This window comes from Scyliorhinus canicula, chromosome 20, assembly GCF_902713615.1.
Source record: "Scyliorhinus canicula chromosome 20, sScyCan1.1, whole genome shotgun sequence".
NCBI lineage: Eukaryota > Metazoa > Chordata > Chondrichthyes > Carcharhiniformes > Scyliorhinidae > Scyliorhinus > Scyliorhinus canicula.
The window spans coordinates 39,518,591-39,546,217 of NC_052165.1; the positions used below are offsets into that span (position 1 = coordinate 39,518,591).

Below are 27,627 nucleotides of genomic sequence, written 5' to 3' on the forward strand. Positions count from 1 at the left end.
GATGCCAGACACTACCCTGTCCTGTATCCTTTGAGGGGGTAGCAACGGAAATGTCCCAACTTGTTTTTTGAGAAAGTCACGGACTTGGAGGTATCTGAAGGCATTTCCCGAGGGTAGGCTGAACTTCTCCACCAGCGCCTTCAAGCTCGGGAATGTCCCATCTATAAACAGGTCTCCCATCCTTCTAATGCCTGCCCTATGCCAGCCTTGAACCCCCCCCCCCCCCATCTATCCCGCCCGGAGCAAATTTATGGTTGTTCCGTATCGGGATCCAAACTGAGGCCCCCTCCTCATTCCTGTGCCTTCTCCACTGACCCCAGACCCTCAGTGCTGCCGTCACCACCGGGCGTGTGGTGTATAGTGCCAGCGAGAATGGCAGCGGTGCCGTTACTCATGCCCCTAAGCTGGTGCCTTTGCATGACGCCGCCTCTAGCCGGCCCCACGCTAACCCTTCCTCCATTACCCATTTCCTAATCATGGCCACATTAGCCGCCCAATAGTAGCTACAGAAGTTCGGCAGTGCCAACCCCCCCCCCCCCCCCCCCCCCTCCCACCCTCCCCCCCCCCACCCCGACTGCGCTCCATAAACAGCCTTTTAACTTGTGGGGTCTTGTTGGCCCACAGAAATCCCGTAATAATCCTGTTCACCCGCTCGAAGAAGGATCTGGGGATGAAGATGGGAAGGCATTGAAAAACGAACAGGAATCTGGGGAGAACCGTCATCTTCACAGTCTACACCCTTCACACAATGGAAAGCGGGAGCATGTCCCACCTTTTAAAGTCTCCCTCCATCTGCTCTACCAGCCGAGATAGATTGAGCCTGTGTCGGGCATCCCAGTTCCTAGCCACCTGTATACCTAGGTAACGAAAACTTCTCTCCACCATCTTGAGCGAGAGCTCCCCCAGTCTCTCCTCCTGACCCCTAGCGTGGATTACAAATAGCTCACTTTTCCCCACATTCAACTTGTATCCCTAGAAGCTCCCAAACTCCTTTAGGATCCGCATAACCCCCATCCCCTCTATCGGGTCCGAAATATACAATAGCAGGCCTTCTGCGTAGAGGGAAACCCGGTGCTCCTCCCCACCCCCACTCCCCCCGGACCAGCCCCCTCCAGTTCCTTGAAGTCCTCAGCGCTATGGCCAACGGCTCAATTGTCAGGGCAAATAGTAGCGGGGGATAGGGGGCACCCCTACCTCGTCCCTCGATACCGTCTAAATTACTCTGACCTCAGCCAGTTCGTGGATACACTTGCTACGGGGGCCTGATACAGTAACTTGACCCACCCTATGAATCCCTCACCAAATCCAAACCTACCCACAGGTACATTCCACCCTGTCAAATGCTTTCTCTGCATCCATTGCAGCCACTACTCTGCGTCCCCTCCTTCTGAGGGCATCATAATAATATTCAGGAGCCTCCTCACATTTGTGTTCAATTGCCTTCCCTTGACGAAACCCGTCTGGTCCTCCTCAATCACTCCCAGGATGCAGTCCTCTATTCTGGTAGCCAAACGTTTTGCCAGCAGTTTGGCATCCACATTCAGGAGCGATATCGGCCTGTAGGACCCACATTGAATCGGATCCTTCTCCCTCTTCAAAATGAGCGAGATCAATGCCTGTGTCATCGTCGGGGGGAGGGTCCCTCTCTCCTTTGCCTCGTTAAAGGTTCTAAGCAGGAGCGGGCTCAGTAGCTCCGAGAACTTCTTATAGAATTCTACAGGGAAGCCGTCCAGACCCAGGGCCTTGCCCGACTGCATACTTGCTTGCCCCTTAACTATCTCCTCCAACTCAATCGGGGCCCCCAGTCCCTCCACCAGATCCATTCACCCTTGGGAACCTCAATTGATCCATAAATTGCTTCATCCCTTCCCCTCCCCTCGGGGGTTCTGACTCGTACAGTTTAGAATAAAACTCCTTGAAGACTTCATTGATCTCCTCTGGGCCCAAGACCGTATTACCTTCCTTATCCCTCACTCCCCCGATCTCCCTGGCCGCCTCTTTCCTGCAAAGTTGGTGCTCCAGCATCCTACTTGCTTTCTCCTCATACTCGTAAACTGCCCCTTTCACCTTCCTCAGCTGTGCCTCCGCCTTCCCAGTGGTCAGCAAATCGAACTCAGTCTGCAATCTCCGGCACTCCTTTAGCAGCCCTTCCTCGGGGGTCTCCGCGTACTTCCTGTCCACTCTAAGTATCTCTCCCACCAGCCTCTTCCTCTCCGCCCTCTCCCTCTTCTCTCTGTGGGACCTAATAGAAATGAACTCCCCTCTGATAACCGCCTTCTCAGCCTCCCAAACCGTTGTTGCTGTTACCTCCCCTGTGTCATTTGTTGGCACATAGTACTGGATGCTCCTCCTTATCCACCCACACACCTCTTCATCCGCTAGCAGTCCCACATCCAATCTCCAGAGAGGGCGCTGCCCTCGCTCTGTCCCCAGTCGCAAGTCCACCCAGTGTGGGGCATGGTCCGAGACCGCAATACTCGACCCCCTCCACCTTCGGGATTAACGCCCTGCTCAACACAAAAAAGTCAATCCGCGAGTAGACTTTGTGGACGTGGGTGAAAAAGGAGAACTCCTTCATCCTTGGCCGCGGGAATCTCCATGGGTCCACGTCCCCCATTTGATCCATGAACTCCCTCAGGGCTCTGGCCGCCGCCGGTCTCTTTCCCGACCTGGACTCAGACAGGTCCAGTGCTGGGTCCAGGACAGTGTTAAAATCCCCCCCCCCCCCCTATGATCAAGTTACTTGACTCCAAATTCGGGATTTTACCCAACATGCGCCTCATGAATTCCACGTCATCCCAGTTCGGGGCATAGATGTTCACTAACACCATCCGGACCCCCTGCAGCTTGCCACTCACCATTATGTACCTGCCCCCCTTGTCCGCCACAATACTGCCTGCCTCAATGTCACCCGTTTACTAACCAGAATTGCCACCCCTCTGGTCTTCGAATCCAGCCCCGTGGAACACCTGGCCCACCCACCCCCTCCTTAACCTCATTTGGTCAGCGAGTTTTAAGTGCGTCTCCTGTAACATGGCCACGTCCGCCTTTAATCCCTTTAAATGCGAGAACACGGGCCCTTTTGACCGGCCCGTTCAGACCCCTCATATTCCGCGAGATCAGCCTGGACGGGGGGGTTGCCCCCCCTCCTCCCCCCCCCCCCTCCTCCCCCCCCCCCTCCTCCCTCACCGCCCCCCCTCCCCCCCCCCCCCCCCCCCCCCTGCCGACTAGCCATCTCCGTTTTTTGGCCAGCCAAGTGCCCGCACCCCCCGCTCGCTCCAACCCTCCCGCTGGAGGCCCCCCAACCCGACTCTCCATCCATCCCCAACAGTTGGCTCCCCTTCAGTCAGCAAAGCAGCGCCCCATTCCCCTCCCCAACCCCCCAGTCCCAACCCCCCGTGCCAAGCACCCGCTTAGCACTGATTTCCCCCCCCATTACGCTTCCGTAAGTCAGCTGACCCATGCTGACTCTGGCCGCTCCAAGCTTACTATTGTCTCCTCCTTCGGGCCCTCAACCCCCCCCCCCCCCCCCCCCCCCCTCCCCCCACAGGGTAAGAGGGTAAGAGCCATCCAGATTCTTCCCGTGTAATGAAAAACACAACCCTGAGAGAAACACAGAATAAAAAAAATAAAGGGGGAAAACCCCATAAAAAAGAAAAGCGAACAACAAATTCTACGGCGAATCTTACGTCAAGCCAACAATCGGTTCCACATCCCCGCCAGAGTGTTTCACCACATGCAGCTGCCCCTTAGTTCGAGTCCATCTTTTCATGTTTAACAAATGTCCACGACTCGTCCGGCGTATCGAAGTAATGGTGCCTGTCCTGGTACGTTACCCAAAGTCTCGCCGGATGCAGGAGCCCGAACTTCACCCCTTTGCTGTGGAGGACCACCTTGGCCCGGTTGAAACCCGCACGCCTCTTAGCCTGTTCAGCTCCCAAGCCCTGGTATATGCCAATATCGCCGTTCTCCCATTTACTGCTCCGCTCCTTCTTTGCCCAATGCAGGACACGCTCCCTGTCTGTGAAGCGATGGAACTTTATCACCATAGCCCTCGGTGGTTCATTCGCCCTAGGCTTCCTCGCGAGGACTCTATGCGCCTCGTTCAGTTACAAGGGCAGCGGAAAGGCCCCCGCGCCCATCAGCATCCCCAGCATTGTCGTCACATACGTGCTTGCGTCCGCCCCCTCCGCACCTTCAGGGAGGCCCAGAATCCGCAGGTTTTGACTCCTGGACCTATACTCGAGGTCTTCCAGCCTCTCCTGCCATCTCTTGTGTCGGGCCTCGTGCGCCTCCACTCTGACCGCCAGGCCCGGGATCTCATCCTCATTATCAGAGACCTTGCTCTCCACCTCTTTAATCGCCTTCTCCTGGACCTTCTGAGTCTCCACCATCTTTTCCATGGAGGCCTTCATAGGGGTCACAATCTCCGTCTTCAGCTCTGCAAAGCAGCTTCTCAAAAACTCTTGCTGTTCTCTTGACCACTGGGCCCACGCTGCTTGGTCTGTGCCGGCCGCCGTTTTGTCCTCCCGGACCCGCTCCGCTCGTTTCCCCGTAATCGCTCTTTTAACGGCCCCACTCCTGGTTCCCTCCATGCAGCAGTGGGGTGAACCTCTCCAGCGTCCTTTGCCACGCCGGGAATCACCGCCAAAGTGCCATTGCAGCTCCGTTTAAAGGCCCTAAACTCCTGATCCCGGCGGGAGCTGCCGTGTCGGCGACCTATTCGGACATGGCCGCTACCAGAAGTCCAAATGCTACTGTTCTAACTGTATGTGAGAGCCCACAGAACTCTCACTTACAGAACTCTTCCTTGTCTCTAAAACTGCATAGGTTTCCTGGTTAGCTTCCAACAATTTGACCTTGTGCGTCCAGTCTTGTTACAATGGTATCATATCAGTTTCCTCCTTCAACTGTAGTTTTCACCTTTCCAAGTTTAATAGACTGTTGTCCTTCAGCTTAATTCTTATTACTAACATTTTTACCAACACTATTTTTCTACATCTCCAATTTCTTTACTGATTTCCATATGACCCTGTTCCTACACTCAGCTGTTTGTGTGAAATACCAGATATAGGCTAAAACAGCAGCTTCCCAGATTTTCTACTTTGTCGTTCATCTAAATACATCTTTTTTTTTTTTTTAATAATTTTTATTGGAATTTTTTACAGAAAATATAACAAAAAGTATAGCAAAAAGCAGTAATATGCAACTAACAGCCCCATAACACCCACAATTCCCCCCATACCGTAACATCACATGTATCACATTCCCCCACCCCCCCCCCCCAAACAAGAGAACTTAACCATAAATTAAAATTAGATAAATCAAATTTAAATAAAATAAGCTAACATAATCAACGTCCCCCCCTCCCCCCCCCCCCCCCCCCCCCCCCCGGGTTGCTGCTGCTACTGTCCCAGTACCCTATTGTTGAGCCAGAAAGTCGAGGAAAGGTTGCCACCGTTTAAAGAACCCTTGCACCGATCCTCTCAGGGCGAATTTAACCTTCTCAAGCTTAATGAAGCCCGCCATGTCATTGATCCAGGTCTCCACGCTTGGGGGCCTCGCGTCCTTCCACTGTAGCAAAATCCTTCGCCGGGCTACTAGGGACGCAAAGGCCAGCACACCGGCCTCTTTCGCCTCCTGCACTCCCGGCTCTACCCCAACCCCAAAGATCGCGAGTCCCCATCCTGGCTTGACCCTGGATCCCACCACCCTTGACACCGTCCTCGCCACCCCCTTCCAGAACTCCTCCAATGCCGGGCATGCCCAGAACATATGGGCATGGTTCGCTGGACTCCCCGAGCACCTGGCACACCTATCTTCACCCCCAAATAACCTACTCATCCTCGTCCCAGTCATGTGGGCCCGGTGTAGCACCTTTAATTGGATGAGGCTAAGCCGCGCACACGAGGAGGAAGAATTTACCCTCTCCAGGGCATCAGCCCATGTCCCGTCTTCGATCTGTTCCCCCAGTTCCCCCTCCCACTTCGTTTTCAGCTCCTCTACTGACGCCTCTTCCTTCTCCTGCATAAGCTTGTAGATATCGGATATCTTCCCCTCCCCGACCCAGACCCCCGAGAGCACCCTGTCACTCACCCCCTTCGCGGGGAGCGCAGGGAATCCCTCCACCTGCCGTCTAGCAAATGCCTTTACCTGCAGATATCTAAACATGTTTCCCGGCGGGAGCCCAAATTTCTCCTCCAACTCCCCCAGGCTCCCAAACCTTCCGTCGATAAACAGGTCCTTCAGCTGTCTAATGCCCGCTCTATACCATCCCCGAAATCCCCCATCCATGTTCCCCGGGACGAACCTATGGTTCCCCCTTAACGGAGCCTCCATCGAGCCCCCCACTTCTCCCTATGTCACCTCCACTGCCCCCAAATCTTGAGGGTAGCCGCCACCACCGGACTCGTGGTATACCTCGTGGGAGGGAGCGGCCACGGCGCCGTTACCAGGGCCCCCAGGCTTGTATCCCCACAGGACGCTCTCTCCATCCGTTTCCATGCTGCCCCCTCCCCCTCCATCACCCACTTACGCACCATCGACACGTTGGCCGCCCAGTAGTACCCCGAGAGGTTGGGCAACGCCAGCCCCCCCCATCCCTACTCCGCTCCAAGAAGACCCTCTTATCTAAATACATCTTGATGTTTACTGAAGTACTATTTCTAAATTCTTTCAAAATCAAAGCACCTTACATTTTCAAAAGTCTTGTCTGATATTAATGCCCTGAATCAAAGATCCCAGATGATTTACTTTTCTCTTGCAAACTCTACAAATCTCTGATGGGGGCGCGATCTAACGGAAAGGTTTCGAAGTGTGGTAGCGAGCGGGAACAGCCAAGTGTTTTCCCCCACGGCCGACCCGACGGGTTTTGCAGGGCAGCATTCTGATGAGTGTGGGAAATCCGTACAGCTTCCATTTAATCCCTGAGCCACCACTAAATTTCAGTAGGCTCAGGGTTATTGGGTGTCGATTAGCTCCGTGAGCCTAAATGAGATTGTCCTAAGGTGCCAGAGTGCAAACATCGACAGATCATAACCCTCCCTCCATCAGTCGTCATTCACAGTAGAGGGCGATAATGGAATGACAGGCTAGAAAGGACGAGGGGGTGAAATTAAACAAGAGAATGATAGAAACGGCATAGGATTTGAAAGAATTTGTGGTGTTACACAAAAGCCCGCTGGTAAAGGATGAAACTGCAGTCAATCTCTGCTCATATTTCTAATCTCTCTAATATTTATTTGCAGAGTGAAACACCATAAGCATAGACCTCCTAACTCAACACCTACACAGGAATGGATTTAATGCTGGCAATGCCCAGGAATCTCGGGTCCATCCTTTCCACCCTCTGACTTAATCGGGAGAGGTTTTCCCACGGACAGGAGACTGACTTGGGACCTCTCCCCTGGTTAAGTGGGTCCGACTGCCATGGGTCCTATATTCAAGTTCTGTACGACCAAATATCTAGTTGTTGTCACTGACTGGCTTGCTTGTGGTGGTGGGGGGGGGGGGGCATAAGAGGCATTAAGAATGACCAAATGGATTGTCACTGGATTAATATGTCAAAGTACTCGGTAGAAGTGGGCATTTAATATATTACCTAATTTCTAGTCCAGAACCATAACCGCTAGGCTACCACAATCTTAATCAATAACTACTGACCGACAGGATCTCACTCCTCAATGCTATGCAGTAAAGAAGCTATTTCAGGTGCATGTCCACATCTTTGGCCACGTAACATGTGAGATAGGAAATAACTCAGTTTGAATGAATATTTTCTCTTTCTGAAGTAGGACTGCTTTAAGTTTAAACTCATAAAAGATTATTCATCTTCATTTTCTGAAGACTCCAATCATGATGGATTTTTGCCCTGCAAGGGCTAATTTTACATGGCCTGTCTTACTTTCATCCTGGATTCTTCTTTAATAATTATTTGTTCCACTTTTTGAATGCTCAAATTGCATCAGTCACCATTTCTGGCCAATCACTGATTTGATGTAAATTTCCCTCTGATCACTGCCTTTATCCATCTCGTGGTATTTTTTGTTTGGAAATTGTGAACTTTCTCATTTGCCTCCCAATTGATCATGAGCTGTCTGTCATCATTCGTTTTATATGTAACATGTCTTTTCTTGATCTATTCCATTCAATGAAATATGACCCAGGCCTGTTTTGTAACTCTAATTGTTCATTGGTGTTATCATTCTGATTTACCCCAGTTTCGCATTCTCCAGTGAGGAGTCCACAATCTTCCAAGTGTGTCCTAACCATTCTTTCTTTCCACAGTCAAGAACTCTTGGCTTTTAAAAAAAATCTTTCCACGCAATAAATTGTGGGAGTAAAACCGGACCTCATTCTTGTCAGTAAAGGTTGCACGAACTGAAGCAGCAAATGTTTTAGGCTGAATGTGTTGTTTGCAGGGTGGATGCATCACCATACTGGAACAGGCCCTAGAAGACCACACCTTGATTATTGGAGCAGTGGGCATTGGTGCAGCCTGTCTTCAGGTGAGTCACATTGGCAGTTGTGGAGCATCATTGGAATCTGAGCAAACTAACTCATTGAAGACATAGAACATAGAACAGTACAGCACAGAACAGGCCCTTCGGCCCTCGATGTTGTGCCGAGCAATGATCACCCTACTTAAACCCACGTAACCCGTATACCCGTAACCCAACAATCCCCCCATTAACCTTACACTACGGGCAATTTAGCATGGCCAATCCACCTAACCCGCACATCTTTGGACTGTGGGAGGAAACCGGAGCACCCGGAGGAAACCCACGCACACACGGGGAGGACGTGCAGACTCCGCACAGACAGTGACCCAGCCGGGAAGCTGTCGAAGCTGGACTGGAGTGTCATGATGAATTCACAATACTGGGTCAGGCTTGGGGCCAGGGTCCTGCTTGATGCCCCATTCACGTATAAGGTGGTACATGCAACAGAAGTCTCTTTCTCAGTTAGTACAGCCGCAGGCATGACAGACATGTGTTGTACAGTAAATGTGCCTGCCACTATTTTGTTTCTTCCCTCTCTGTCTCTGGGGGCACTGGTGGGTGTGGTTGCAATTCCACTGCATTTAACCATTGTTCCCAGCACCCCACGTCCCATAAAATAATTTTTGAAACATTCTGGCCATCACACTTTTGGAAGGATGCAGCCCAGATTTACCAGAATAGCTCCAGGGATGAGGAATTTTAGTTACAAGGTTAGGTTAGCGAAGCTGCTGCTGTTCACCTTGGAGCCATGTAGATCTGAGGCGATTTTTTGAAAAATCAGTCACAGGACGTGGGCATTACTGACTCGGCTAGCATCCCTAATGGCCCTGGAAAAGGTGGTGGTGAGTGTTAGACTTTTTAGTTGCTGTGGTATGAAGAGTCAAAAGTTCTGTTCCTTTTTCACTAGCACACATTTATTTCATTCCAACAGACTCTGCACAAAACTCTAACTACACATCACCAGACACAGAGGCCACCTGAAGCCCCTTTACATATCAGTGTCAATTATTGGATACTTAACATAAATGAGACAACTAATTGCAATGTCTCTTAACCCATTACTTAACAGTAATTCTTGAGCCACTGCTGTCCATGTGGAATAAGTAGACTCACAGTACGTTTAGGGAGGGAGTTCCAGGATTTTGACCCAGCGACGGCAATATATTGTGGCTTGGAAAGGAACTTACAGGTGAACTTCCTGTTCAGTATTTTTCAAACTTTTTTCCCAAACTCATTTCTGCCAACTGGCCAACTTTAGGACCCACACCAGGTTCACATTAGGGCCTAATGAGTCACTGAGTGCTAACTTAAAAAGAGTAAACAAATACACAAGACTTATTTCTCTCAAGAAATGTTTATGATTTTAAAAATCATAAATTGGACTCTGCATAAAACATTTTTTTCTCCCTGTGAAGAGATCACCACTCCCCAACCACCAGTAAAATGTTGAAAATCATAAATCTCCAGCTCCCAATTTCAGAGTCCAAAGTATTACGAGCATATGTTGGTTTTATAGAACAGTAAATTGACACGGCAATGCATTTCTTGCGCACATGCCCAGCTGGGCACTGACTCACCAACAAGAAAGGACAAGCAGCAGCTTACATTGGAAAATGAGGCTTCACATAATAAAACATTCCAATTTAAAAAAATGATAAAATAGATGTGCACACTGTGAATGCTCTCAGGAAGCTGGATATTCAGATTCTGGTCCCTTGCCACTGTGAGATGTTTGCGACAGTGTTGCATGCAGTTGTTGTTCCAATATCTGCAGAATGGCGTCGCAGTAGCTCAATGGTTAGCACTGTTGCTTCACAGCGCCAGGGACCCGGGTTTGATTCCCAACTTGGCCCACAGTCTGTGCAGAGTCTGTCCCTTCTCCCGTGTCTGCGTGGGTTTACTCCGGGTGCTCCGGTTTCCTCCCACAAGTCCCGAAAGATGTGCTTGGTAGGATAATTGGACATTCTGAACTCTCCCTCTGTGTACCTGAACAGGTGCCGGAATGTGGCGACTCGGAGATTTTCACAGTAACTTCATTACAGTGTTAATGTAAGCCTACTTGTGACACTAATAAAGATTATTATTATTATTATCTTGTGTAATAAGTTGGTGGATCAGAAAAACATGCAACCACACACCACACAGAAGTCATACATAACAGCCATTTGAATAAAATGCATCAGTGCTGGTACCATTACACTGTCTGTGCTTTGAACAGGGTTTTTCCACGAATGGAGCTGGTGCATGTTTGCATGACTCTGGGTTGGATCTTTATGTCTTATCTTTGGAATATCACAGATGACCACCGAAGAATATCTGCCACCTGGAAATGAGACCGGCTGGGAGGTTAATTCACCTTCCCATCACCTGGATTTATTCCACCCGACCACAAGTCTGGTCCAAACTGATGGATTATCTCATTGGGGTATTGTCCATCTTAATGTACTGGATGCTTTTAACCCAAATGCTACCACTGGCAATGGGAGCAACTCTCCCACCTGCTCAATTCCAGCAACGGCCGCACCTTCAAATACATTAATGCCGCGCTCTCCTGTACTATTTCTGTAATCGGGATGATTGCTAACTCAACTGTGCTGAGGATTACCATAATCTGCATCTGCTTCCCTCTGTAGCCCTCGTTCCTTGCCTTCAGTTCCCCTGTACAATCAGTCGCCATATCAGCCTCACTCCTGATCTATTCTCTCATTTCTTGCCTACACTTCAAATTACATTCTCTGTTCTTTGTCTGCCGTCTTTCATTCTGGTCCTTGTTGGTCACACCTTTTGCGACCCTGCGCTCGGCAACCCTTCTGACACCCGCCCGCGACCCACCTGCCGGTCCCAACCCTGACTTTGAATAACCCTGTTCTGGGTGATGGAGCTTACGCGTTTGGAAGAGTTTTTTTAATTAATTGGAAAAGGGCGTCTCTGGCTGGGCCAACATTTATTGTCCATCCCTGAGGGCAATTAAGAGTCAATGGAGTCACGTGTAGGCCAGATGGATTTTTACAACAATTGGCATTAGACTTTTAATTCCATATGCCATGGTGGGATTGGAACCCGGGACCCCGGATCATTACCCTGGGTCCCTGGATTACTAGTCCCAACGACAATATCACTGTGCCACTGCCTCTCCTTAAGATGTTGCCAATGGAGCCTTGGTGAACTGCAGTGCTTCTTGTAGATGGTGCACATGGCTGCATCGGTGATGGGAGGAGTTAATGTTAAAAGTGGTGGTTGGATGCCAAACATGTGAGCTGTTTTGTCCTGGATGGTGTTGTATGTCTTGAGTGTTGTTGGAGCTGCACTCATTCAGGCAAGTGGAGGGTGTTCCATCACACTCCTGGCTTGTTCATTATAAATGTTGGGCAGGGTTTGGGGATTCAAGAAATGAGTTAATTGTTGTAGAATTCCTAGCCTCTGACCTGTTCTTGTAGCCACAGTATTAATATAGTTAGTTCAGATTTGAGTCAATGCTAAACCCCAGGATGTTGATGGTGGGGGATTCAGTGATGGTAATACCATTGACTGTTAAGGGGCGATAGTTAAATTCTTTCTGGTTGGAGATGGTCATTGCCTGGCACTTGTATAGCACTGATGTTACTTGCCACTTATCAGCCCAAGCCTGAATATTGTCCAGGTCTTGCTGCATATGCAAATGGTGCCAAAAAATATGCAATTATCAGTGAACATCCCCACTTCTGACCTTATGATGGGAAGAAGGTTATTGATGAAACAGCTGAATGGTTGAGCCTAAAACCCTGCATGAGGAACTCCTGCAGTGATGTCCCGGGACTGAGATGATTGTCCTCCAACAACTACAACCATCTTCCTTTGTGCCAGGTATGTTTCCATCCTGCGGAGAGATTTCCCCCTGATTCCCATTGACTCCAGGTTAGCTAGGGCTCCTTAATGCCACGTTTGGTCAAATGCTGCCTTGATTTCAAGGGCAGTCACACTCACCTCATCTCTGGGGTTCAGCTCTTTTGTCCATGTTTGGATCAAGATTGTAATGAGGTCAGGAGCTAAGTGGCTATTGTGGAACTCAAACTGAGTGTCAATGAGGTTATTGCTGAGAAAATGCTGCTTGGTTGGGATGTTGATGACCCCTTCCATCACTTTACTGATGATCGAGATGGTTGTGTGAAGAAGGCATTCACTGTCTTTGGCACTGTTGCCCCATCCTCTTATGGCGTCAGCTGGTGCTCACTATCGCGGTCACTGCCTTCCAGGTGGTGGTGGTGGTGACCTTGCTTGATGGATGTCTGCGAGATTGTGGGTAGAGGATGTCATGCCTCTGCTCCACACCATCCAGGAGTTGGGTTCCCTCCGTGAACTGTGGTGCTGTCTTCTTGGCCGTCATCTCCCCGATTGGACTTGGAACCAGTGCAGAGGAGGCATTTAAAAGGAGCGCCCCATTGATGACAGAGGTTAACTTTTCCCTGGGTGAGCATATCAGAGGCAAGCCACCACGAGCGAGGCGTGAATCACGTGGGGAAAAAGAAATTGTTAACGAGGCTAAATATTCATTGAGTTTTCTCGTCGGAACCGACAGTTTGAAAAAATATTGGGAGGTCCAGCCTTGACTGTGAGAACCGTGCACTCCTTTTGCATCCAAAGTGTAAATATTTATTTTTGTTTTTACTGTTTGCAGTTGATGATAGTTCTATTAATATATGAATGATAAAGCATTTTATATAGCTCGTTATTAAATTTTCAGCATGTATTAAGTGTATTTAATCTTAGTCATGGGGTCGTGGTTAGTGAACAAGCCCCATTTCGATCTTGCTGCCCACTGAGATGAAGGAGGGCCACTCATGCGGCCCAGTCACTGGCCTAGATTGCCCATCACTGCAGTAAGCTGTCAGGGTCGGGTGGGCAAGTCTTGAGACGGGTTATGTCATGTGTTGCGTGCTGGCTGTGTGGTTTGACTGCAAACTCTAAATATAGAAGTTAAGTGGCTAATTTCTGAAGCTGCCATTCTTTGTGTCACAGCTGATCGGGGCGTTAATAACCGCTTGCTTTATCTGTGCCCTCGTCAGAGAAGAGGAAGAGGATGAGTATTCTCAGAAATGATTGGTTAGCATATTGCCTTGTGGTTGTTCTCCTGCTATTAACCAAAGTTTCTCCGAATTCCATATTCACAGCTTCTCTAACCCAGAGCCTCCTCTCCCGACATTCTTAAGTTGCTATAATTTAATTTTGGCAGCCACCTTGTGGTTTATATTTTGTATTTCTATTTGCAGGTCCTGGTAAGAACAGATAGAACCTTTTCCTTTCTATACAATTAAACACATGATAATTCATACTCGCCGTATTATTTTCCTGCGCCATTCGTTTATTTGCAAGGGGACATGTCAAGTGGCGGCCCTCAGGTGATGATGCGTAAAACCACCCTCCCTCTCCCTCCTTCCCTCCGGTTGAACCTTGCCCTCCGGCCATTCAGCCCACCTTAATTCTTCCATCAAAAAAGATCCCATAATTTCCAACCCTACCACCACCCCAGGGAAACAACGTTGATGTAATTTGGAACTTTTGCAAATTGCCTCTTTAAACCATACCCCATGTCCCAGCCCAATGTCACAACCTAACCCCACGCCTCACGATCACCATTTCTACAATAAAGCACTGGGAGCACATGTCACTCCACTTTTTAAGAAGGGTGACGGGGGGAAACCAGGGAACCAGTTAGCCTAACATGTGTGGTGGGGAAATTGCTGGAGTCTATAATTAGAGATGAGGTAATAAACACCTCGAAAATGTTTGGTCAATTGGGGAGAGCCAGCATGGGTTCATGAAGGGAAGGTCAACCCTGACTTATCCTATTGAATTTTTTCAAGAGGTGACTAAGTTTGTGGACAGGGGAATGTCTATGGATGTTATTTATATGGACTTCCAGAAGGCATTTGATAAAGTCCCACATAAGAGACTGTTAACTGAGGTGTAAACCCACGGAGTTGAGGGAAAATTATTGACATGGTTAGGAAATTGATTGAATGGCAGGCAACAGATAGTGGGGATAATGGGTAATTGGCAGAGGTGACAAGAGGTATACCACAGGGATCTGTGTTGGGGCCGCAATTATTCACATTATTCATTGGACAATGGCATAGAAAGTCATATATCCAAATTTGCTGATGATAAAAAAAAGTTAGGTGGCATTGTAGACACTCAAGATGATAGCATAAAAATTGAAAGGAGACATTGGCAGACGAGGTGAATGGGCAAATTTGTGGCAGATGGAACTCAATAAGCGAGTGTGAGGTTATCCATTTTGCATCAGAAAAAGATAGAGCAGGGTACTTTCTAAATAGAAAGAGGTTAAGTACAGTGGATGTCCAAAGAGACGTTAGGGTTCAGATGCATAGATCTTTAAAATGTCATGAACAAGTGCAGAAAATAGGCTAATGGAATGCTAACCTTTATATCAAGAGGATTGATGGAAATATAAAGACACAGAAGTTATGCTGCAGCTATACAAAACCCTGGTTAGACCCCACTTGGCGTACTGTGAGCAGTTCTGGGCATCACACCAATAGTCTTGGAGTGCAACGTAAGTTTACTAAAACGATAGTTGGGCTACAGGGGTTAAATCACGAGGAGAGATTACACAAAGTAACCTGCTTTTGCTAGAATTTAGAAGGTTAAGGGGTTGGTTTAGCTCACTCGGCTAAATCGCTGGCTTTTAAAGCAGACCAAGCAGGCCAGCAGCACGGTTCGATTCCCGTACCAGCCTCCCCGGACAGGCGCCGGAATGTGGCGACTAGGGGCTTTTCACAGTAACTTCATTGAAGCCTACTCGTGACAATAAGCGATTTTCATTTCATTTCATCTGGTCGAAGTATTTAAGATGTTAACAGAGAAAAATAGGGTAGATAAAGATAAACTATTTTCACTGGTTGGAGATTCCAAAACTAAGGAGCATAGTCTAAAATTAGGACTAGACCATTCAGGAAAGATGTTAAGAAGAACTTCTTCACTCAAAGGGTGGTAGAGATTTGGAACTATCTCCCACGAACAGCAGTTGAAGCTAGAGCATTTGTTACTTTTAAATGTGAGATAGATAGATTTTTTAAAACAAAGATATTAAGGGATATGGGCCAAAGACAGGTTTATGGAGTTAGATCACAGATCAGCCATGATCTCGTTAATGGCAGGACAGGCTTGAGGAGCTGTCCTATGTTCCTAGCTGGGCACTTTACCCTGCTCGTTGCCTGTGCTACACTCCTGAGGTCAGGCACCTGGATCCTGTCTTTGAGACACTAATCCCTGTCTCTTTGTACCTAGAATCAATGTGTCAGAGGAAGAGAGACAAGTGGGAGAAGATGAGGGGCCAAGAGGGGTAGGAAGGAGGAGAGGGAGAAGATGAGGTGATGGAGTGCGGAGGAGTAATGGGGGAGATGTAGGGGGAAGTTTGGGGATAGTGGGAACGGAGAGAGGAATGGTGAGGAGGGGGCTGCACAAGGTAGAGGACAAGGTTAGGAGGGAGGGGGGAGGTAAGGAGATGAAGGGGAGAGGTGGGGGAGAGGGAATGGGAAGGGGAAAGTGGAGATGAACGAGGGGAGGGGAGAGATGGAAACTGTCAGACAGGGAAGATGGCGATAGAAAAATGAGGTTCTCTGCAGTGACACTTTTGACTAGCTAAATTTCTGGTAAGACAATAATTATATCTTTGAAAGGGGCAGCATAGTGGTTAGCACTGCTGCCTACTGCACTGAGGACCCGGGTTCGATCCCGGCCCGGGTTACTGTGTGTAGTTTGCACATTCTCTCCGTGTCGGCGTGTGTTTGGTCCCCACAACCCAAAGATGTGCAGGTTAGGTGGATTGGCCACGCTAAACTGGCCCTTAATTGGAAAAGAATCATGGGGTACTCTAAGTTTATATTAAAAAATAATTATATGCATGAAAAAGGGAAGTAATTTAAAGAAAGTGCACTCCCCCCAGACTTTTGTTTCAAGTAACAGCTGCTTATAACTTTAGAGAAAATGTAAAAGTAACCTGTTGACTTGAGATTTAAGTGTTTTTTCTCTTTGAAAACAGTCTGTGTCGAGCAATGAAAATAAACTTTCATTATCTGGGTGGATTTCCATTTGCAAACACTTTGTGTCATTGTGTGGTAATATATCACAGTTTGGCTATATTGTCCTCACAGTGGATGGAAGCTAATATCAACTTCAAATTCATGTTCCTTTTGCAACGGTATGAGGTCAGGATTGCGAGTTTAAATGATAAACCAGTGATGTAATACCAGTCAGCGTTAACCCAGTCATGATTTGCAAAATTGGCTAACCTCAGTTATTAGTAGAATTGGGGAAGGGCATGTTCTTGATCCATGACCCTCGATTCATGACCCATGAACATTTCCCATTAACCACCACAGACCCTGCCACTGGTTGCTGCAGTTATATGTTAATGCACGGCCTGTTTTGTGAACCATTCTACCGAGTCTAGCTTTTGTAAAGGAATGGCCATCTGTCACCTGTGGATCATGCATGTAATTTAGCGATGACCCAAAAATACAGCAACCATCAGTAAACTGCCATATGTCGCAACATAATAAACATCTCCTTTTATCTTAACATAAATGTGTCATTGTACTTTTCTATCACATGCTTCGTGACTCTCAGGCGGGGTTAAGAAGAGGATCTTGTGAAACAAGGGTGAGTTTATTCTAACCAACCCGGGCTCCTCACTTCTCTGAAGTAACCGATCCTCGCTCTTCAACCTCCCTACAGTAACCAATCCTGGCTCCTCACCCACCCTGCAGTAACCAATCCTCGCTCTTCAACCTCCCTACAGTAACCAATCCTGGCTCCTCACCCACCCTGCAGTAACCAATCCTCGCTCTTCACCCTCCCGACAGTAACCAATCCTGGCCTCACCCACCCTGCAGTAACCAATCCTCGCTCTTCACCCTCCCTACAGTAACCAATCCTGGCTCCTCACCCACCCTGCAGTAACCAATCCTCGCTCTTCACCCTCCCGACAGTAACCAATCCTGGCCTCACCCACCCTGCAGTAACCAATCCTCGCTCTTCAACCTCCTGACAGTAACCAATCCTGGCTCTTCACCCTCCCTACAGTAATCAATCCTCGCTCGTTACTCTCCCTACAGTAACAAATTCTGGTTCCTCACACACCCTACAGTAACCAATCATTTTAGTTCTTGTTATAAATAAACAGTATTTTGTGTTGAATGCATATTCCATACAGTATGAAATGAATTGAAAATCGCTTATTGTCACGAGTAGACTTCAATTAAGTTACTGTGAGGGGACACTGCACTGTCAGAGGGTCAGTACTGTGGGAGCACTGCACTGTCAGAGGGTCAGTACTGAGAGAGTGCTGCACTGTCAGAGGGTCAGTACTGAGGGAGCGCTGCACTGTCAGAGGGTCAGTACTGTGGGAGCGCTGCACTGTCAGAGGGTCAGTACTGAGAGAGTGCTGCACTGTCAGAGGGTCAGTACTGAGGGAGCGCTGCACTGTCAGAGGGTCAGTACTGTGGGAGCGCTGCACTGTCAGAGGGTCAGTACTGAGAGAGTGCTGCACTGTCAGAGGGTCAGTACTGAGGGAGCGCTGCACTGTCAGAGGGTCAGTACTGTGGGAGCGCTGCACTGTCAGAGGGTCAGTACTGAGGGAGCGCTGCACTGTCAGAGGGTCAGTACTGTGGGAGCGCTGCACTGTCAGAGGGTCAGTACTGAGAGAGTGCTGCACTGTCAGAGGGTCAGTACTGAGGGAGCACTGCACTGTCAGAGGGTCAGTGCTGTAGGTGTGCTGCACTGTCAGAGGGCCAGTACTGAGGCAGCACTGCGCTGTTAGAGAGTCAGTACTGAGGGAGTGCTGCACTGTCAGAGGGCCAGTACTGAGGCAGCACTGCGCTGTTAGAGAGTCAGTACTGAAGGAGTGCTGCACTGTCAGAGGGCCAGTACTGAGGAAGTCCTGGACTGTCGGAGGTGCAGTAGTGAGGGAGCTCAGCAATGTCAGAGCATCAGTAGTGAAGGTCCACGGCACTATCGGAGGGTCAGTTGTGAGGGAGTGGCTCATTGTCAGAGCATCAGTGATGTGGAGATGCCGGCATTGGACTGTGGTGAGCACAGTAAGAAGTCTTACAACACCAGGTTAAAGTCCATCAGGTTTGTTTCAAATCACTTACTTTCGGAACACTGCTCCTTCCTCAGGAGAATGAAGAGGTATGTTCCAGAAACATATATATAGACAAAGTCAAAGATGCAAGACAAGCTTTAAATGCCCTCGTACGAACGGGATATGGCGCTCGACTCATCGATCCAACGCACTACAACAAAAAACCGCACCAACCTCCTCAGAAGACAAACACGGGACACAACCGACCGTCGTCCAGTACTTCCCCGGAGCGGAGAAACTACGACACCTTCTTCGCAGTATTCAACACGTCATCGATGAAGATGAACATCTTGCCAAGATCATCCCCACACCCCACTACTTGCCTTCAAACAACTGCGCAACCTTAGACAAACCACTGTTTGCAGCAAACTACCCAGCCTTCGGAACAGCGACCACGGCACCACACAACCCTGCCAGGGCAATTTCTGCAAGACGGGCCAGATCATCGACATGGGTACCACCATTACACATGAGAACACCACCCACCAGGTACGTGGAACATACTCGGGCGACTCTGCCAATGTTGTCTACCTCATACGCTGCAGGAAAGGATGTCCCGAAGCGTGGTATATTGGCGAGACCATGCAGATGCTGGGACAACGAATGAACGGACATCGCGTGACAATCACCAGGCAGGAATGTTCCCTTCCAGTCGGGAAACATTTCAGCAGTCAAGGTGCATTCAGCCTCTGATCTCCGGGTAAGCATTCTCCAAGGCGGCCTTCAGGACGCGCGACAACGCAGAATCGCCGAGCAGAAACTTATAGCCAAGTTCCGCATGCATGAGTACGACCTCAACCGGGACATTGGATTCATGTTGCATTACATTCATCCCCCACCATCTGGCCAGGGCTTGCGAAATCCTACCAACTGTCCTGGCTTGAGACAATTCACACCTCTTTAACCTGGGGTTACCCCTATCTCTGGTTCTGTAAAGACTTGATTACCTGCAAATGCTCACATTCAAAGCATTGTCTTGCATCTTTGACTTTGTCTGTAGATATGTTAATGTGACCCACCTTTTCATTCAACTGAGAAAGGAGCAGTGCTACGAAAGCTAGTTTGAAACAAACCTGTTGGACTTTAACCTGGTGTTGTATGAGCATCAGTAGGGAGGAAACGCCACACTGTTGGAGGGTCAGTAGGGAGGGTGTGAAGCTCTGTCGGAGGGTCAGTAGGGAGGGTGGGCAGTGCTGTCGGAGGGTCAGTAGGGAGGGTGTGAAGCTCTGTCGGAGGGTCAGTAGGGAGGGTGGGCAGTGCTGTCGGAGGGTCAGTAGGGAGGGTGTGAAGCTCTGTCGGAGGGTCAGTAGGGAGGGTGGGCAGTGCTGTTGGAGGGTCAGTAGGGAGGGTGGGCAGTGCTGTCGGAGAGTCAGTAGGGAGGGTGTGAAGCTCTGTCGGAGGGTCAGTAGGGAGGGTGTGAAGCGCTGTCGGAGGGTCAGTAGGGAGGGTGTGCAGTGCTGTCGGAGGGTCAGTAGGGAGGGTGTGAAGCGCTGTCGGAGGATCAGTAGGGAGGGTCTGCAGTGCTGTCGGAGGGTCAGTAGGGAGGGTGCGCAGTGCTGTCGGAGGGTCAGTAGGGAGGGTGGGCAGTGCTGTCGGAGGATCAGTAAGGAGGGTGGGCAGTGCTGTCGGAGGGTCAGTAGGGAGGGTGGGCAGTGCTGTCGGAGGGTCAGTAGGGAGGGTGCACAGTGCTGTCGGAGGGTCAGTAAGGAGGGTGTGAAGCGCTGTCGGAGCGTCAGTAGGGAGGGTGCGCAGCGCTGTCGGAGGGTCAGTAAGGAGGGTGCACAGCGCTGTCGGAGGGTCAGTAGGGTGGGTGCGCAGTGCTGTCGGAGGGTCAGTAGGGAGGGTGGAAAGCGCTGTCGGAGGGTCAGTAGGGAGGGTGTGCAGCGCTATCGGAGGGTCAGTAGGGAGGGTGAGAAGCGCTGTCGGATGGTCAGTAGGGAGGGTGTGCAGCGCTGTCGGAGGGTCAGTAGGGAGGGTGTGAAGCGCTGTCGGAGGGTCAGTAAGGAGGGTGTGAAGCGCTGTCGGAGGGTCAGTAGGGAGGGTGTGAAGCGCTGTCGGAGGGTCAGTAGGGAGGGTGTGAAGCGCTGTCAGAGGGTCAGTAGGGAGTATGCGCAGTGCTGTCAGAGGGTCAGTAAGGAGGGTGGGCAGTGCTGTCGGAGGGTCAGTAGGGAGGGTGGGCAGTGCTGTCGGAGGGTCAGTAGGGAGGGTGGGCAGTGCTGTCGGAGGGTCAGTAAGGAGGATGTGCAGTGCTGTCGGAGGGTCAGTAGGGAGGGTGGGCAGTGCTGTCGGAGGGTCAGTAGGGAGGGTGTGAAGCGCTGTCGGAGGGTCAGTAGGGAGGGTGTGCAGTGCTGTCGGAGGGTCAGTAGGGAGGGTGTGAAGCTCTGTCGGAGGGTCAGTAGGGAGGGTGTGAAGCGCTGTCGGAGGGTCAGTAGGGAGGGTGTGCAGTGCTGTCGGAGGGTCAGTAGGGAGGGTGTGAAGCGCTGTCGGAGGATCAGTAGGGAGGGTCTGCAGTGCTGTCGGAGGGTCAGTAGGGAGGGTGCGCAGTGCTGTCGGAGGGTCAGTAGGGAGGGTGGGCAGTGCTGTCGGAGGGTCAGTAGGGAGGGTGGGCAGTGCTGTCGGAGGGTCAGTAGGGAGGGTGTGAAGTGCTGTCGGAGGGTCAGTAGGGAGGGTGTGAAGCTCTGTCGGAGGGTCAGTAGGGAGGGTGTGAAGCTCTGTCGGAGGGTCAGTAGGGAGGGTGTGAAGCTCTGTCGGAGGGTCAGTAGGGAGGGTGTGAAGCGCTGTCGGAGGGTCAGTAGGGAGAGTGTGAAGCGCTGTCGGAGGGTCAGTAAGGAGGGTGTGAAGCGCTGTCGGAGGGTCAGTAGTGAGGGTGTGAAGCGCTGTCGGAGGGTCAGTAGGGAGGGTCGGCAGTGCTGTCGGAGGGTCAGTAGGGAGGGTGTGAAGCGCTGTCGGAGGGTCAGTATGGAGGGTGTGAAGCGCTGTCGGAGGGTCAGTAGGGAGGGTGTGCAGCGCTGTCGGAGGGTCAGTAGTGAGGGTGTGCAGTGCTGTCGGAGGGTCAGTAGGGAGGGTGTGCAGTGCTGTCGGAGGGTCAGTAGGGAGGGTGTGAAGCGCTGTCGGAGGGTCAGTAGGGAGGGTGGGCAGCGCTGTCGGAGGGTCAGTAAGGAGGGTGCACAGTGCTGTCGGAGGGTCAGTATGGAGGGTGGGCAGCGCTGTCGGAGGGTCAGTAGGGAGGGTGCACAGTGCTGTCGGAGGGTCAGTATGGAGGGTGTGCAGCGCTGTCGGAGGGTCAGTAGGGAGGGTGTGAAGCGCTGTCGGAGGGTCAGTAAGGAGGGTGGGCAACGCTGTCGGAGGGTCAGTAAGGAGGGTGTGAAGCGCTGTCGGAGGGTCAGTAGGGAGAGTGTGCAGCGCTGTCGGAGGGTCAGTAGGGAGGGTGGGCAGTGCTGTCGGAGGGCCAGTAGGGAGGGTGCGCAGTGCTGTCGGAGGGTCAGTAAGGAGGGTGGGCAGTGCTGTCGGAGGGTCAGTAAGGAGGGTGGGCAGTGCTGTCGGAGGGTCAGTAGGGAGGGTGTGAAGCGCTGTCGGAGGGTCAGTAGGGAGGGTGTGAAGCGCTGTCGGAGGGTCAGTAAGGAGGGTGTTAAACGCTGTCGGAGGGTCAGTAGGGAGGGTGTGAAGCGCTGTCGGAGGGTCAGTAAGGAGGGTGGGCAACGCTGTCGGAGGGTCAGTAAGGAGGGTGTGAAGCGCTGTCGGAGGGTCAGTAGGGAGAGTGTGCAGCGCTGTCGGAGGGTCAGTAGGGAGGGTGGGCAGTGCTGTCGGAGGGCCAGTAGGGAGGGTGCGCAGTGCTGTCGGAGGGTCAGTAAGGAGGGTGGGCAGTGCTGTCGGAGGGTCAGTAAGGAGGGTGGGCAGTGCTGTCGGAGGGTCAATAGGGAGGGTGTGAAGCGCTGTCGGAGGGTCAGTAGGGAGGGTGTGAAGCGCTGTCGGAGGGTCAGTAAGGAGGGTGTTAAACGCTGTCTGTGGGTCAGTAAGGAGTGTGGGCAGTGCTGTCGGAGGGTCAGTAAGGAGTGTGGGCAGTGCTGTCGGAGGGTCAGTAAGGAGTGTGGGCAGTGCTGTCGGAGGGTCAGTAGGGAGGGTGTGAAGCGCTGTCGGAGGGTCAGTAGGGAGGGTGTGAAGCGCTGTCGGAGGGTCAGTAAGGAGGGTGTTAAACGCTGTCTGTGGGTCAGTAAGGAGTGTGGGCAGTGCTGTCGGAGGGTCAGTAAGGAGTGTGGGCAGTGCTGTCGGAGGGTCAGTAAGGAGTGTGGGCAGTGCTGTCGGAGGGTCAGTAGGGAGGGTGGGCAGTGCTGTCGGAGGGTCAGTAGGGAGGGTGAGCAGCGCTGTCGGAGGGTCAGTAGGGAGGGTGTGAAGCGCTGTCGGAGGGTCAGTAGGGAGGGTGTGAAGCGCTGTCGGAGGGTCAGTAAGGAGGGTGCGGTGCTGTCGGAGGGTCAGTAGGGTGGGTGTGCAGCGCTGTCGGAGGGTCAGTAGGGAGGGTGTGAAGCGCTGTCGGAGGGTCAGTAGGGAGGGTGTGAAGCGCTGTCGGAGGGTCAGTAGGGAGGGTGCGCAGTGCTGTCGGAGGGTCAGTAGGGAGGGTGTGCAGTGCTGTCGGAGGGTCAGTAGGGAGGGTGTGAAGCGCTGTCGGAGGGTCAGTAGGGAGGGTGCGCAGTGCTGTCGGAGGGTCAGTAGGGAGGGTGTGCAGTGCTGTCGGAGGGTCAGTAGGGAGGGTGTGCAGTGCTGTCGGAGGGTCAGTAGGGAGGGTGTGCAGTGCTGTCGGAGGGTCAGTAGGGAGGGAGTAAAGCGCTGTCGGAGGGTCAGTAAGGAGGGTGTGAAGCTCTGTCGGAGGGTCAGTAGGGAGGGTGTGAAGCGCTGTCGGAGGGTCAGTAGGGAGGGTGGGCAGTGCTGTCGGAGGGTCAGTAGGGAGGGTGTGCAGTGCTGTTGGAGGGTCAGTAGGGAGGGTGGGCAGTGCTGTCGGAGATTCAGTAGTGAGGGTGTGAAGCTCTGTCGGAGGGTCAGTAGGGAGGGTGTGAAGCGCTGTCGGAGGGTCAGTAGGGAGGGTGGGCAGTGCTGTCGGAGGGTCAGTAAGGAGGGTGGGCAGTGCTGTCGGAGGGTCAGTAGGGAGGGTGGGCAGTGCTGTCGGAGGGTCAGTAGGGAGGTTGCGCAGCGCGGTCGGAGGGTCAGTAAGGAGGGTGGGCAGTGCTGTCGGAGGGTCAGTAGGGAGGGTGTGAAGCCCTGTCGGAGGGTCAGTAGGGAGGGTGTGAAGCCCTGTCGGAGGGTCAGTAGGGAGGGTGTGCAGCGCTGTCGGAGGGTCAGTAAGGAGGGTGTGAAGCGCTGTGTGGAGGGTCAGTAGGGAGGGTGCGCAGTGCTGTCGGAGGGTCAGTAGGGAGGGTGTGAAGCGCTGTCGGAGGGTCAGTAAGGAGGGTGGGCAGCGCTGTCGGAGGGTCAGTAGGGAGGGTGGGCAGTGCTGTCGGAGGGTCAGTAAGGAGGGTGTGAAGCGCTGTCGGAGGGTCAGTAAGGAGGGTGTGAAGCGCTGTCGGAGGGTCAGTAGGGAGGGTGTGAAGCGCTGTCGGAGGGTCAGTAGGGAGGGTGTGAAGCGCTGTCGGAGGGTCAGTAGGGAGGTTGTGAAGCGCTGTCGGAGGGTCAGTAGGTAGGGTGTGCAGTGCTGTCGGAGGGTCAGTAGGGAGGGTGGGCAGTGCTGTCAGAGGGTCAGTAGGGAGGGTGTGCAGTGCTGTCGGAGGGTCAGTAAGGAGGGTGTGAAGCGCTGTCGGAGGGTCAGTAAGGAGGGTGTGAAGCGCTGTCGGAGGGTCAGTAGGGAGGGTGTGAAGCGCTGTCGGAGGGTCAGTTGGTAGGGTGTGCAGTGCTGTCGGAGGGTCAGTAGGGAGGGTGGGCAGTGCTGTCGGAGGGTCAGTAAGGAGGGTGTGAAGCGCTGTCGGAGGGTCAGTAGGGAGGGTGTGAAGCGCTGTCGGAGGGTCAGTAGGGAGGGTGGGCAGTGCTGTCTGAGGGTCAGTAGGTAGGGTGTGCAGTGCTGTCGGAGGGTCAGTAGGGAGGGTGGGCAGTGCTGTCGGAGGGTCAGTAGGGAGGGTGTGCAGTGCTGTCGGAGGGTCAGTAGGGAGGGTGTGCAGCGCTGTCGGAGGGTCAGTAGGGAGGGTGGGCAGTGCTGTCGGAGGGTCAGTAAGGAGGGTGTGAAGCTCTGTCGGAGGGTCAGTAGGGAGGGTGTGAAGCTCTGTCGGAGGGTCAGTAGGGGGGGTGGGCAGTGCTGTCGGAGGGTCAGTAGGGAGGGTGTGAAGCGCTGTCGGAGGGTCAGTAGGGAGGGTGCGCAGCGCTGTCGGAGGGTCAGTAGGGAGGGTGGGCAGTGCTGTCGGAGGGTCAGTAGGGAGGGTGTGCAGTGCTGTTGGAGGGTCAGTAGGGAGGGTGGGCAGTGCTGTCGGAGGGTCAGTAGGGAGGGTGTGAAGCTCTGTCGGAGGGTCAGTAGGGAGGGTGTGAAGCTCTGTCGGAGGGTCAGTAGGGGGGTCGGCAGTGCTGTCGGAGGGTCAGTAGGGAGGGTGTGAAGCGCTGTCGGAGGGTCAGTAAGGAGGGTGTGCAGCGCTGTCAGAGGGTCAGTAGGGAGGATGGGCAGCGCTGTCGGAGGGTCAGTAAGGAGGGTGCGGTGCTGTCAGAGGGTCAGTAGGGAGGGTGTGAAGCGCTGTCGGAGGGTCAGTAGGGAGGGTGCGGTGCTGTCAGAGGGTCAGTAGGGAGGGTGTGCAGTGCTGTCGGAGGGTCAGTAGGGAGGGTGGGCAGTGCTGTCAGAGGGTCAGTAGGGAGGGTGTGCAGTGCTGTCGGAGGGTCAGTAAGGAGGGTGTGAAGCGCTGTCGGAGGGTCAGTAAGGAGGGTGTGAAGCGCTGTCGGAGGGTCAGTAGGGAGGGTGTGAAGCGCTGTCGGAGGGTCAGTTGGTAGGGTGTGCAGTGCTGTCGGAGGGTCAGTAGGGAGGGTGGGCAGTGCTGTCGGAGGGTCAGTAAGGAGGGTGTGAAGCGCTGTCGGAGGGTCAGTAGGGAGGGTGTGAAGCGCTGTCGGAGGGTCAGTAGGGAGGGTGGGCAGTGCTGTCTGAGGGTCAGTAGGTAGGGTGTGCAGTGCTGTCGGAGGGTCAGTAGGGAGGGTGGGCAGTGCTGTCGGAGGGTCAGTAGGGAGGATGTGCAGTGCTGTCGGAGGGTCAGTAGGGAGGGTGTGCAGCGCTGTCGGAGGGTCAGTAGGGAGGGTGGGCAGTGCTGTCGGAGGGTCAGTAAGGAGGGTGTGAAGCTCTGTCGGAGGGTCAGTAGGGAGGGTGTGAAGCTCTGTCGGAGGGTCAGTAGGGGGGGTGGGCAGTGCTGTCGGAGGGTCAGTAGGGAGGGTGTGAAGCGCTGTCGGAGGGTCAGTAGGGAGGGTGCGCAGCGCTGTCGGAGGGTCAGTAGGGAGGGTGGGCAGTGCTGTCGGAGGGTCAGTAGGGAGGGTGTGCAGTGCTGTTGGAGGGTCAGTAGGGAGGGTGGGCAGTGCTGTCGGAGGGTCAGTAGGGAGGGTGTGAAGCTCTGTCGGAGGGTCAGTAGGGAGGGTGTGAAGCTCTGTCGGAGGGTCAGTAGGGGGGTCGGCAGTGCTGTCGGAGGGTCAGTAGGGAGGGTGTGAAGCGCTGTCGGAGGGTCAGTAAGGAGGGTGTGAAGCGCTGTTGGAGGGTCAGTAAGGAGGGTGCGGTGCTGTCAGAGGGTCAGTAGGGAGGGTGTGAAGCGCTGTCGGAGGGTCAGTAAGGAGGGTGTGAAGCGCTGTTGGAGGGTCAGTAGGGAGGGTGGGCAGTGCTGTCGGAGGGTCAGTAAGGAGGGTGTGAAGCGCTGTTGGAGGGTCAGTAGGGAGGGTGGGCAGTGCTGTCGGAGGGTCAGTAGGGAGGGTGCGCAGTGCTGTCGGTGGGTCAGTAAGGAGGGTGGGCAGCTCTGTCGGAGGGTCAGTAAGGAGGGTGGGCAGTGCTGTCGGAGGGTCAGTAGGGAGGGTGTGAAGCGCTGTTGGAGGGTCAGTAGGGAGGGTGCGCAGTGCTGTCGGTGGGTCAGTAAGGAGGGTGGGCAGCTCTGTCGGAGGGTCAGTAGGGAGGGTGGGCAGTGCTGTCGGTGGGTCAGTAGGGAGGGTGCGCAGTGCTGTCGGTGGGTCAGTAAGGAGGGTGGGCAGCTCTGTCGGAGGGTCAGTAAGGAGGGTGGGCAGTGCTGTCGGAGGGTCAGTAAGGAGGGTGTGAAGCGCTGTTGGAGGGTCAGTAGGGAGGGTGTGAATTTCTGTCCGAGGGTCAGTAGGGAGGGTGTGAAGCTCTGTCGGAGGGTCAGTGGGGAGGGTGTGAAGCGCTGTCGGAGGGTCAGTAGGGAGGGGGCACCATGCTTTTGAAACGTCAGAAGTGAGAGCGTGCTGACCGTTGAAGGAGGTGTTTTTTGGATGAGAGACTAAGCTGAGGCTACCGTGGGTGCATATAAGAAATTCCCTGACACTTCCTAAAAAACAGCAGAGCCGCCTCTCTGCCAAATATTTATCCCGCACCCAAAATCAGTGAAAGCATTTAATCTGGCGATGATATTCATCTTTTTGTAAACTTGCTGTGTGCAAATTGCCTTCCATGATGTTTACATTACAACGGTGACCATACTGGACTATTCCATTGGCTGTAAAGGGCTTTTGGACATCCTGGGATGTTGAAAGGTGAAAGAAGGTCATTTTGACCATCTTCAGTCACGTTTCTCATCCAGAACCTCCTCTTCTGCATAATGGGCCAGTTTCCCTGCAGGGATGCTCTGGCATTTGGTTGAATTTTCAGCACAGAAACAGGTCATTCAGCCCAACTGGCCAGTGCTGGTGTTAATGCTCCATTCACATCACCTCCTACTGCATCCCAACCCATCATCATACCAACCCCAACAACATACCCACCCCATCAACATACCCACACTACCAACATACCCACACCATCAACATACCCACCCCAACAAC

General features: G+C 52.6%; 1 protein-coding gene across 1 annotated transcript in view; it reads left to right on the plus strand.

Annotated features, from left to right (window-relative positions):
- LOC119954748 (tetraspanin-11-like) overlaps positions 1-27,627 on the plus strand; it is a 60,570-nt gene that overhangs the window by 28,096 nt on the left and 4,847 nt on the right. The window contains exons 5-6 of the mRNA XM_038780289.1: positions 8,421-8,507; positions 17,130-17,162. Of these exons, the coding sequence (XP_038636217.1) occupies positions 8,421-8,507; positions 17,130-17,162 (120 nt within the window). The remainder of the gene's footprint in view (positions 1-8,420; positions 8,508-17,129; positions 17,163-27,627) is intronic.